The following is a 13,192-nucleotide window of genomic DNA, read 5'->3' on the forward strand; positions in this document are numbered from 1 at the left end:
TACCTTCTAATATAATTATCAGATTAGTGATTTACCCATTGCACCAAAACAGAAAGGAGAGGGAGAGGGGAAAGTGGTTATCATGTATTTATGGTATGTGCAACTGCATTTCTCCTTGATATACGATACAGTTATTTTTACTTAAATGTTGCTCGTGCAGGCAAGGGAAACGAATTCTACCCTCTACTGTAGTTATGATCAATTTAGCCCAGGTGAACAAGTTGATGTTAATGAACATAGCTTGCTCACCGAATGAAAAACCCAAAACATATCATAGCTAACTCTTTAACATTATCACAGGAAACTAGCATGGGCATTGCGATACACAGCCAGTAAATATATCTTGCAACGTAATTTAATCAAGAACACCTGTAACTGTTTCTTTAGCACATTTCTTCTGCAAGAAGAGTAAAATGTTTGAAGTTTCCTCAGGAGCAACCACAAACTTCAACAATTTAATATCTATCGCCTATGGACTTATACATTGAGTCAGCATACGCCTAAGGTTGAATAGGAAGAATGTACCATGTGACGCACACTTGCAATTGTAAATAACCAAGTTGTGAAACATAAAGCCGTTTGACTCATCATTTAACCTCCAGATAGATGCCAAATTTGAAATGTTCAGCTTGTTGTCAAAAGTTGTTAATAACCTACCAACACCTATTGAGCATACCATCCATGGGCTTAAACATGCTTGAGTGGTTGCCATCATCCTCCTAACACAGACACAATAACCTATTACAAGGAAACACAGATCAAACAAGTTAAATTTTGAAGAAAAGCTTACGGCAACTAACTAAGCGGTGCTTGGAGATGAGAGTCTTATTTACAAAGAATCCGCACAGCACGCATTCTTAGCTTAGTAGACACCTCCCATTAAAGAAGAAAGCTCATCAAAGGACCAAAAGTCTCTAGCATTTTCACCACCCTGAGTTGCATCTGCTTTGAGGAAGGCATTAACTGATGCATCCAAATTTCCCTCCGGATATGGGGTCTGAAAGAACTTCATCTGGGATTCAAAAGCTGAAAGCTCTTCAGATGGCTTCTGTGCTGTGTTCCCATCATCAGGCACCAAATTGTTGGAACAAGATTTTACTTTCTCCTCCGGGTATGCACCTTCAAGAAATTGAGCTTCATCACCTTCTATAGCAGCTGACAGAACAGATGATATTTCTGGAGTCCTTGAACACGTCTCTCCCCAACCGAAATCCGAGGGGTCAAAAGAGTTGCTTCCCTGGTCAGAATTGAAGTAAACACCAGCAGCAGCAGGAGGGCCATATGAGTTAGGTGGTCCCATATCTCCAGGAGTGGCGCAGAAATCTTGATAGCCGTACAGATTTTTTGTTGTTTTCTCTTCGACAAAGCCCAAAGGGTCATAACACCCATCGTTCAAGTTCATAAACATGGTGTCAGACGGGACTGGGTTAAAGCTCTCCTCAGAAAGAACCTTGCGAGGATTTACCTTACCAGCTTGCCTCAAGGCAGGCACTGGAGGAGCTTCATCAGGAAAGTTTACCTTAGCTTTCTTGCCTCTGATCCTCCGAGCTTCAACATCATACGCTCTGGCAGCTTCCTCGGCAGTATTGAAAGTTCCAAGCCAGACTCGGACCCCCTTCTGTGGATCACGTATTTCAGCTGCCCACTTACCCCAAGGACGCTGTCTGATCCCCCTATACTGATTCTTCCTCTTTCTCTTGGAAGGCTTCTCAACTTCATTGTTTGAATCAACAGATTTCAATGATTTGGATCCTTTCACATTTAAAATGAAATAAGCACCTCAGTACAATAGCACCATAATTTGCAAGAACCAATCCATCACCATGATGACATATAGACTACTAAGAAATTGAGAAACCTAGAGAATCAATGTGCACTAGAAGATGTTCCCTGGCAATTGCTTACTATAATAAATTGCAATAACAAGTTTTATCAAGTCAAGTTCCCCCAGAATTACTGGTATCTTAATCAAAACTATGCTTGTACAGAACATGTTCCCTAGACTCATCTGCACGGAACTCCAAAAGATCACAACAAGAAAAGACTATTTTTTAAGATTCCCCCATCAGGTAGAGGAATCTGATCTGGGGAACCTGCTCCGCGAGTATCTATTTCACAACCAAATTGTGTTTGATGAGAGACTTCTAATCCAAATAAACAGATCACATGAATCTTGATGATCTTACCAAAAGAATTGGTTAGATTGAGCAAACTATCAACATTGGGCTAAGAAACTCAAATACAACTAAAGCCAAGTTAAAACTCAAATACATACCCAGCCAACTAATTATGTTTTAAACTCACGACACTCCATGAAATGTTCATACACAAAACAAGAACTTACTATAGAGGCATAACGAAATTAAGGGTCATCTTCTATCTGGAATGTTTTTCAATTTTCCCAGTTAATAATGGAGAAAAATAGCATCTTGGCTTCTTGTTCTACACTTTTCAGATAAGTCATCTTCTTCACTTAGATGAATAGCCATCTACTAAATCGAACACCAATAATTTCAACAGAACTAACAATCGTACAACCATTTCAAGCTAAATTTAACATTTTCGGCAAAAACCGAAAAAGCATTCCAAGCTCGAAATGCAAATGGAATACTAATAATTTCAACATATGTAATAATTTTACAACGCATATCATGCTAAATTCAGCTTTTTTGGCAGGAAAAAAAATCCCATTTCAAACCCAAAGAATAGCCAATTGTTGAACTAACTCAAGTTGAAGAATACATTAATAATAAAAAAACAATATTCTACCCAATGAACAAATTAGCAGAACCTCACAAGAAAAGCTCAAACTTCAAGGATACTAATTCTAAACCGCAGCCGAAAAAGGGAAAAAAAGAAAAAAGTCCGACCAACCCAGAAAGTAAAACAACCACCACGCCTTATTCCAAAATTAAAACTAGTTGGGGTAGGGCTATATTAATCCTCCATACCTATTTCACTCCACTTGAGCTAACTTCATTCACAAGAAGGAAAAATGCCTTTATAAGACATACTTTCTAATCTACGTAGCACTCTTTTCTTTTCAGCTCATCCAAAATCCCAAAAAAAATGACATCTCTCTATATTTAGTACACCTCTATCCCAACTCGCCCCCAATTTGTGTGACAATCTTTATTTTTTAATCAATCCCAAAAGATGGCACCTTTTTTTGTTTAGAAAACAATTTGAACTTAAAACTTCCAAGTTTACCCTTAATGAAATAATTCACAGCGACACAAATATTTATGGCTTATTTTACCTTGAAAAAACTTCTTTTCATTCTTAAACTCCATGCTCAGTCAAACACCTTCATAACTTAGCTTTAAACTTGTCATAGTAATTAATTCATTTATATTTGGCTTATTTTAAACCACAAAATTTCAATAGGTCTTTCATTCTGAATCCCCGTGAGGTTAAATACTCCCCCTGTCCAATAAGGTTACTATAAATACTTTGTCCCAAAATACTCATTATCTTACAAAATCAAGATGAAATTAATTACTTTTATCCCATTATACCCTTAATATTAAGTGTTCTTGAAAATAATGCAATTTAATGGAGAGATAAGGGTAAGACAGTAAAAATAAACATTTTATTTATGATTCTTAAGGAGCGTGCAAAAGGGAAATGTAACAACTAATATGGTAGGGAGGGAGCTCCGCCCCATATTACTTGTCCGCTCTCCCTTTTACATGCCCCTTAAGAAATCATAAATAAAAAGTGTATTTTTACTGCTTCACCCTTATCTATCTCCAATAAATTGGACTCTAATCAATATTTGATTATTTTCAGGAACACTTATTATTATGAGTAAGATGGGAAAAAAATTAATTAATTCTATGTTGATTTTGTAAATTGACAAGTATTTTGGGATAGATATTTTTAGTAACATGGACAAGTAATATGGGACAGAGGCGTATTTGAGACCATAAATTTCAAAAGACTTCCTTTCATTTTCCACTAACCCAGAAAAATAAAAATAAGAAAGAGAAAATTACCAGTAGAGGTTCCATAGGTTAAAGAAGCAGAGAAAGCAAAAGGCTTAACTCCACTACCCCAGACAATAAAATACAGAAAAATTAGTATTTTTTCCAACTATACCCTTATATTGAAAAACTAATTCTTAATATTGCTCAATTCTCAAGAAACATTTAATAGTCAAAAAGGGGTAATTTCATAAACTACTCCCTCCATTTCAAAATAAATGAATTTTTGAGGTGTGGCACTCCCACTGAGAAATATAATTAAAGGGTCATTTGACAAAGTTTCCCTATATTTTCCCCCAAAGTATTTGGATTTGGAAAAACTAGTAAGAAAAGGGTAATTTTATAAAATTTAATTGATAACCTCTTGGACTTTGAAAAATTCACTTGTCTTGGAACGGAGTCACTAATTTCTTAATGGGCATGAAATGAGCTAAAACACACTTATTTTGGGAAGGAGGGAGTAATATAGAGAGAAATTACCAGCACAGGTTCCAAAAAATCCAAAAGCTTTAAAAGCAAAAGGCTTTACATCCAAATTGTAAAAAATTTAGATTAAATACTCCATCCGTCTCATATTACTTGTCCACCTTCCCTTTACATGCACCTAAAGATATCATATTTTTACTAGCTCACCCTTATCTCTTTCCCTTAAATTGGACTTTAAATCAATATTGAACACTTAGTATTTAAGAGTAAGATGGGAAAATTTAATTAATTTTATCTTGATTTTGTAAATTGACAGTTTTTTGGGACAGATAGTAACGTGGACAAGTAAATTTCAAAAGACTTTGTTTCATTTTCCACTAACCCAGAAAAATAAAAAAAGAGAAAATTACCGGCCAAGGGCTTGACATCCAAATTGCAAGGGTAAGGTAGTAAAGTTTCAATTTAAATACTCTCTGTCCCATAAGGTTACTAAAAATACAACTTCCGTTCACTTTTACTTGTCTACTTTTAACTTTACACGCCCCTTAAAAATTAATAAATGAAGTATACATTTTACAATAATGCCCATATTAATTAGTGTAAGGGTAAAACAAGAAAAAGAAAAAAAAAAGTGTCTTTGCTTGATATGCTAAAGCGGACAAGTAAAAGTGAAAATTTATTTTTAGTATAGTGGACAAGTAAAAGTGAACAGAGGGAGTACTTGTCATTTTACAAATTCGAGATGAAATTAATTATTTTTATTCCATTTTCCTCTTAATATTAAATGTTCTTGAAAATAATCAATACTTATTAGAGTGCAATTATTGAGAAGAGATAAAGGTAAGGTAGTAAAATAATACCTTTCATTTATCATTTCTTAAGAAATGCGACAGCTAATATTGACGGAAGGAGTAGTCCAGCTGTTCTTGTCCACTATACTAAAAATAAATTCACACTTTTTACCTGTGCAATTTAGCATATCAAACACAAACTTTAACATTGATTACTCATGTCCAAATCATTTTTCAAGTCTAGTAAGATTATACACCAATAAATATTATGGTAAAATATATACTTCATTTATTAATTTTCAAGGTGCGTGCAAAGTCAAAAGTGAACAAGTAAAAATGTACGGAAGGAGTAGCATTTTTTCCCAACTATACCCATATATTGAAGAACTAATTCTTAATAGTGCTAAAATTTCAAGAAACATTTAATAATCAAAAGGGGCAATTTAGTAAATTAAACAATTTCTTAATGGGGTTTAGAGAGAGAAAAAAATTACAGTAAAGGTTCCAGAAAGTTCAGAAAATTACCAAAATGCCTTGGAAAAGTTAGAATTAAAACACAAGCATTCTCGTAAGCCAAACAAATTGAAAAAGGAGAGAAAAAGACACTTAAATTGGGATGGAGGGATAATTTTTTTCCAATTATACCCTTATACTGAAGAACTAATTCTTAGTAGTGCTCAATGCACACTGTATTTATTAAAAAATGCATTGATTAATTTCTTAATGGGGGCGAAATGAGCTAAAAACAGAGTTATTATAGAGAAAATTACCAGCAAGTTCCGAAACAGAGAAAGCAAAAGGTTTAACATCGAAATCATGATCGCAATCCTTAAATTGTTGAAAGTCAGCTTCAAAGTCATAATCAACCACCTCACTTCTCAAATCATCCTTCTTCAGATCGGAGAAACCCCATAAATACTCGGCGGTCAGTCGGCGCGAACATCGAGGCGGCGGTATTAGGTCGGAGATTATTGCGCCACCACACATGCTTTAACTGATGAAAATCTGTGCTAATTTTTTTTTTTTGGGAAAGTCTGTTTCGGATATTCCAGGAAAAATCTAGAAGTGTTGTTACAAGATTGTGCTAGGGATTTGATAACACTCTTAAATAGGGGTGTAAAGTGGGTGCAGTTGGGGCAGTAATTTTACTTGGATGCCCCTGATATAGGACTTAATTACGTACTACCCATAAAATGACAAAAAGGGTCCATTATGTTTTGAACTAGTTAGGTTTAGATTAGTCACTTAAATATACTTTTGAATCATTTTTTATCCTCTAAGTTTGTGAAAAGTCTGTACTTAGTATGCATTTCACCTTACGGTTTGGGACCCCAATTGAAATTAGCAGTTCTTTATGAAATCTTTCTACACAAAAATTCAATTTTAAATCCCGATGGATTTCAAATTCCAAATTGTTATTTCAAATTTTAAAAATTAACCCTTATATATATATTTTTTTGAAGAAAAAAAAAAACCCTTTAAATTTTGCAAGAAAATCCATGTTTGACGTTGAATTATATTAAAGAATAACTTGTTACAACTATTGTTAATTTAGAAGTGAGTATGCTAGGGACTTGATAACTCTTAAATAGGGGTGTAAAGTGGGCGCAGGGAGCCTGATTTTATGTTGATGCCGCTCGTTAGGCGCTTAATTACGTATACGTATGATAATCAATAACTGACAAAAATACTTCTTATATTTGGCCAACAACAAATCTTAGACATTTGGAATTATTTCAGGACAAAATGAAAATTGTAAAATTAAATTATGTCTTATTATAGAAATTGTTTGCAACAAATTTTGAAGTATGGAAAATACACTGCAATCACAAACAAAATAAGTTGAAATAGATATTTTATTGATAAATATTGCAGGTACAAATCTGTTTATTCCTTTGATTTCTCTCTCTTAATATTTCTACGTAATTCGAGGGACGTTTGTATACGGTAAAAAACGGATATATATTAAATCGGTAAGACCAAAGACCGAAGGAAGAAAGGGACAAGAACGTGCACGAAGACTTTCATTCCGAACCGGAGGAATGCTTGATTTTATGTTGATGTCGCTCGTTAGGCGCTTAATTACGTATACGTATGATAACCAATAACTGACAAAAATACTTCTTATATTTGGCCAACAACAAATCTTAGACATTTGGAATTATTTCAGGACAAAATGGAAATTGTAAAATTAAATTATGTCTTATTATAGAAATTGTTTGCAACAAATTTTGAAGTATGGAAAATACACTGCAATCACAAACAAAATAAGTTGAAATAGATATTTTATTGATAAATATTGCAGGTACAAATCTGTTTATTCCTTTGATTTCTCTCTCTTAATATTTCTACGTAATTCGAGGGACGTTTGTATACGGTAAAAAACGGATATAGATTAAATCGGTAAGACCAAAGACCGAAGGAAGAAAGGGACAAGAACGTGCACGAAGACTTTCATTCTGAACCGGAGGAATGCTTGAACCGAAGCAAAGGAATGGCATCATTTGGTCCGGTTTCTCCATGACCGAGTTGGTCGTTGCTGTTGGTCCGTTTGGTCGTGGCCGTTAGTCCGTTTGATCGTGGCCGTTGGTCCGGGAAACCCGTTGCGCGATTGCCACGCGTCGATAACGTCCTGCCATGTTCAACTGCCAATCGTACGGGTGTCAGACCGTACGGCCAACCTAACCCAACCTAATCCATTTCAGAACTTTTTTTTATTTTTTAGTTTTCTCTTGTCGTATGAAGCCCCTGAGGCAACACTATAAATAAGGGTCATTGCCCACTTTTGAAGGGTTGGCTTCCTCATATCAAGAACTCTTGTAATAGCAAAAATTATATAAACTCTCTCTCAAATATCTGATTTCGGTCCACACTTGTGTTCATCTCTTAAATTTATTCAATCAAGTAACACTCATATACTAGCAAACACACGAATCTACAGCAAACCACCGATTATCAATTGCTTCTTCATAGTATATTCATATGTTTCTTTTCTCTATCAAATAGATTCAAGGCACAACCACATATCCTATACCTCACTCATAAATTTAATTGATTATCCAAATTCGGGGCAAACAGTTTGGCGTCCACCCTGGGGCTAGGATAATAATGGTCTTTTATCTTGATCCCTACCTTACTCATCAAAATAAAAAACACCTTCTGTTCATCTCTAAAAAAAATGGACTAAATGGCTAGCAGTGGGCAATCTAGTAACGTCAACAACAAAGAGATCGTGGCCGAAAATGAAGGCAGCGGGCCACGAGGATTACCAAACCCTGCTGACCCTAACCCCGTTAATTCGAGAGAGGGCCTCAACCATCAAAACACCGTGGACCAGGAGAATGCCGCCCGGCCGACCACTAACCTTTTAAATACACACAATTCAATTACTTTATCCCGGACACAGGGCCGGAAAGAACCGGATACCCCGAATGATAATGCTGACTTACGTTTAATCTTTGAAATGTTGTAGGAACAGAGAGCGGCGATTACCAAACAGGGAATCGCAATAGCCCGGCTGCAAAACGGAGGGGATAAAATGACTTCGGACTAGGCAAAGGTGTTGCTGAACCTAGAAGAGATGAGGCACAGATGGTTGAGAGCGATGGGTCCGGAGCCGGGTCCTCCACCGAGGTTCTGAGAATGCTCGAGACTTTGGCAAAACGGGTAGACTCGACCGAGAAGAGGATGGAAACATACAACTCTCGGGTAGACCAAATCCCGGGGGCTCTGCCTTTACGGAAAGGGCCGGATTCGAAAAGGTACGTCCAAAGGCCTTTTCCTCCGAGTGCAGCTCCGAAACTAATCCCGAAAAGGTTCAAAATGCTGGATATTCAGAAATATGACGGCACAACGGACCCGCACGAACACGTGACCTCATACACCCGCGCTATAAAAGGCAATGATATGGAGGAAGACGAAATTGAATCGGTATTGCTGAAAAGGTTCGGGGAAACTTTGTCAAATGGAGCATTGATATGGTACGACCATCTGCCCGAGCATTCGATCACTTCATTCGAAATGCTCGCCGATGCCTTCATAAAAGCTCACGCCGGTGCCAAGAAGGTGCAGGCCCGTAAGGCAGATATTTTCCGTATAACCCAGAGAGACGATGAATTACTGCATGAATTTGTCAACCGATTCCAAAGGGAACGAATGGAGCTCCCTCCGGTTCCGGAAGAATGGGCTGCACAAGCTTTCACAAAGGGGCTCAATGTTCAGAGCTCAACGGCTTCGTTCAAATTAAAGGAAAGCTTGTTGGAGTACGAGCCTGTGACCTGGGCTGATGTCCATAACCGATACGAGTCACAGATTCGGGTGGAGGATGATCAATTCGAGCTTCCCCCGGGGCCAATAAATGTGAACAAAAGTTTTGAGAGACCAAGGAAAGGTTACGAAACGAAGGCCGAATCGTCGAGGGAAAGGTACCGGCCATACCCCCATTCGGAGAAGCCAAGCTTTAGGTCGGAGAAATCAAGGGTTAGCCCAAGCCATTTCTCCGGTCGGGGTAATAAACGGGTCGAGCGACCGTCGAACAGTCGGGGTCTCTTATTCAGGAGCGATGCCGGAAGCTCTGTCGGCAATAAGGATTTGCCAAAGATATCGGAGTACAACTTCAACGTCAGTACCTCGGGCCTCGTCTCGGCTATTGGCCTTGTCCCGGATGTAAGATGGCCAAGACCTCTAAGGTCGGATCCGGGCCAACGGGACCTGAGCATGGTGTGTGAATACCATGGAACCTATGGACACAGAACCCAGGATTGTCGCCAGTTAAGAGAGGAGGTAGCCCGGTTACAGACGAATGGTCATCTCCGAGAATCGCTGAGTGAACGAGCCAAAAATCACTACAAGGAAAGGGAGGCTCATAAAAGAGCCGAGCCAGTAGAACCCCAGAATATAATCAACATGATAGTTGGGGGTACCGATGCCCCTCGAGGGCCGGTGATGAAACGGGCCAAGGTTTTTGTTGTTCGCGAAAAACGCAGCCGGGATTATTTACCCGAGGGTTCTATCTCTTTCAGCAACGAGGATGCAGAAGGCATCATTCAGCCGCACAATGATGCATTGGTAATTTCTGGACTTATCTTTAAAACTCAGGTTAAACGTATTTTGATTGACCCAGGTAGCTCGGCCAACATCATCCGGTGGAGAGTGGTCCAACAGCTAGGGCTGCTCGATCAGATCGTACCGGTAGCCCGAGTACTCAGCGGGTTCAACATGGCGAGTGAAACCACAAAGGGGGAGATCTCATTGCCGGTGAACATCGATGGCACTATCCAGCAAACGGTGTTCTACGTAATCGAAGGGGACATGAAGTATAATGCACTGCTGGATAGACCTTGGATATATAACCTGAGGGCCGTGCCCTCAACATTGCATCAGCTGCTGAAATTCCCAACCCCGGAAGGGATAAAAACCATCTGAGGTGAACAACTCGCTGCAAGGGAGATGTTCGCGGTCGAGGAGGTGATACCTTAGCCCAAAAAATTAGATCACAAGGAAGAATACCCAATCGGAGGACCGGACGCCAAATAGCAATCAAAGCACACGGGGTTGTACCCGGGGTATGAAGAGGATGATTTCGATGTACCTAGGTCATTCGTCATGCCGGATGACTCGGATGCGACCAAGTCAACAGTAGTGGAGCTGGAGCAGATCATCTTGTTCGAATACCTACCAGACAGAAAGGTATACCTGGGCACGAGGTTAACCTCGGAGCTCAGGAACAAATTAATTGAATTTCTTCGAGCTAATGCAGATTGCTTCGCGTGGTCCCATATAGATATGACAGTTATACCACCGGAAGTAGCAACTCACAAGCTCATCTTAGACGGGAAGTTTCCCCCGGTGAAGCAGAAAAGAAGACCCATGGCGGAAGCAAAACACGCCTTCGTAAACGATGAGGTAACAAAGCTTTTAAAAATAGGTTCTATCCGGGAGGTAAAGTACCCGGAATGGCTTGCTAACGTGGTAGTGGTGCCCAACAAAGGTAATAAATTTCGAATGTGTGTTGATTACAAGGATTTGAACAAAGCATGCCCGAAGGATTCATTTCCGTTGCCTCACATCGATAGAATGATCGATGCGACGGTCGGGCATGAGATGTTAAGTTTTCTCGATGCCTACTCAGGGTATAACCAGATTCGGATGCACCCGGAGGATCAAGAGAAAACATCCTTCATTACCCGATATGGGACTTACTGTTATAATGTCATGCCTTTTGGATTAAAAAATGCCGGTGCAACTTACCAACGCCTAGTTAATGGGATGTTCGAAGAACAAATAGGGAAAACAATAGAAGTTTACATTGACGACATGGTGGTCAAGTCCCTGGAAACAGAGGACCATTTAAAACATTTGCAGGAAACCTTCGATGTGCTCTGCAAGTATAACATGAAGCTCAACCCGGAAAAATGTGCCTTTGGGGTCCGGTTCAGCAAGTTTTTGGGTTTCATGGTGTCAAACCGTGGGATCGAGATCAACCCGAACAAGATCAAGGCCATCGAGGTGGTGAATAACGTCAAAGGAGTACAAAGGCTCACCGGAAGGATAGCGGCGTTGAGTCGCTTCATATCGAGGTCCTCGGACAAGAGTCATCGCTTCTTCTCCCTATTGAGGAAAAAGAACGACTTCGTTTGGACACCGGAGTGTCAAAGAGCTTTACAAGAATTAAAGAGATACTTGTCCAGCCCACCGCTGTTACACACGCCAAAGGCGGACGAGCAACTCTTTCTTTACCTTGCTATCTCCGAGATAGCGGTAAGTGGCATTTTGGTCCGAGAAGAATCAGGTACGCAATTCCCTATCTATTATGTAAGTAGAACCTTGGAGGATGCAGAGACCCGGTATCCCCACTTGGAAAAATTGGCATTGGCATTGGTAAGTGCTTCTAGAAAACTCAAGCCCTACTTTCAATGCCATCCAATATGTGTAGTGACTACTTACCCCCTAAAAAACATCATGCACAAACCGGAATAATCAGGTAGACTAACTAAATGGGCCGTAGAAATTAGCGGATATGATATCGAGTACAAACCTCGAACGGCCATCAAGTCCCAGATCTTGACAAATTTTGTGGCAGATTTCACCCCGGCTATGGTCCCCGAGGTCGAGAAAAAACTTCTGCTGACCTCGGGGAGAGCCTCGGGTATTTGGTCGCTACATACGGACGGAGCCTCGAACCTCAAAGGTTCTGGGCTAAGAATCGTCCTTAGAACCCCAGCCGGGGATGCCGTTCGGCAATCCATTAGAACTATTAAATTGACTAACAATGAAGCCGAGTATGAGGCTATGATTGCAGGTTTGGAATTAGCCCGGAGCATGAGGGCCGAAATAATCGAGGAAAAATGAGATTCACTCTTGGTCGCAAACCAGGTGAACGACGTCTTCGAGGTCAAGGATAAACGGATGCAGAGGTATCTGGAAAAAATCCAAGTGATACTACACCGGTTCAAAGAATGGACCATACAACATATACCGAGGAAGCAGAACAGCGAAGCCGATGCATTGGCAAATTTGGGATCTTCGGTCGAAGGGGAAGAAATCAACCCCGGGACTACGATGCACTTGTTGAACACGGCGATAGAAAACAGACATGCCAAAACAAACACTGTCACACCCCATTTTAACCCGGGTTGAAGCGGAATACAACATATTGGAGATTCCTAAATTGCTTTGTTTTAAGGAGTCGCCACCTAATTGATTTTTACGGTGAATTAGGACACCTAATTATTAACTAAGGTAAATCTAATTAAACCTCCGTTAATAGTCTGCTTAACCAGTGTGATTCTAGGTAAGGGTTCTATATTATCCTAAAGGGAAGGGGTTAGGCATCCTTTAGAATCCGTTAACTACGATTATCCAACCAAACTTAGGTTAATTAATTGAAGATGTAAATGTAGCATTTAAATTTTAAGAAAGTGGCTTACAATGTTGCTAATGTTTTAAAAGGAAAATATAAGCTATTTAAAATAACACTTGTAAATATTA

At 39.3% G+C, this 13,192-nt stretch overlaps 1 protein-coding gene across 4 annotated transcripts; it reads right to left on the reverse strand.

Annotated features, from left to right (window-relative positions):
- Positions 1-560: 560 nt before the first annotated feature.
- On the reverse strand, positions 561-6,285 carry LOC132603764 (ethylene-responsive transcription factor RAP2-12-like). Of its 4 annotated transcripts, none has more exons than XM_060316976.1 (3): positions 5,974-6,285; positions 834-1,752; positions 561-719 (listed from the first exon to the last, which is right to left on the reverse strand). In XM_060316976.1, exons 1-2 carry the CDS (start codon positions 6,188-6,190, stop codon positions 863-865), a joined length of 1,107 nt encoding a protein of 368 aa, XP_060172959.1. In that variant the 5' UTR covers positions 6,191-6,285; the 3' UTR covers positions 561-719; positions 834-862. The 4 variants fall into 4 exon arrangements, with proteins under 4 accessions (XP_060172959.1, XP_060172958.1, XP_060172960.1 ...); XM_060316975.1 differs by having other exon boundaries at positions 561-738; XM_060316977.1 differs by adding an exon at positions 5,273-5,375 and having other exon boundaries at positions 561-1,752; positions 5,974-6,094.
- Positions 6,286-13,192: the final 6,907 nt, after the last annotated feature.

The sequence above is a fragment of the Lycium barbarum genome, chromosome 7 (assembly GCF_019175385.1).
Source record: "Lycium barbarum isolate Lr01 chromosome 7, ASM1917538v2, whole genome shotgun sequence".
NCBI lineage: Eukaryota > Viridiplantae > Streptophyta > Magnoliopsida > Solanales > Solanaceae > Lycium > Lycium barbarum.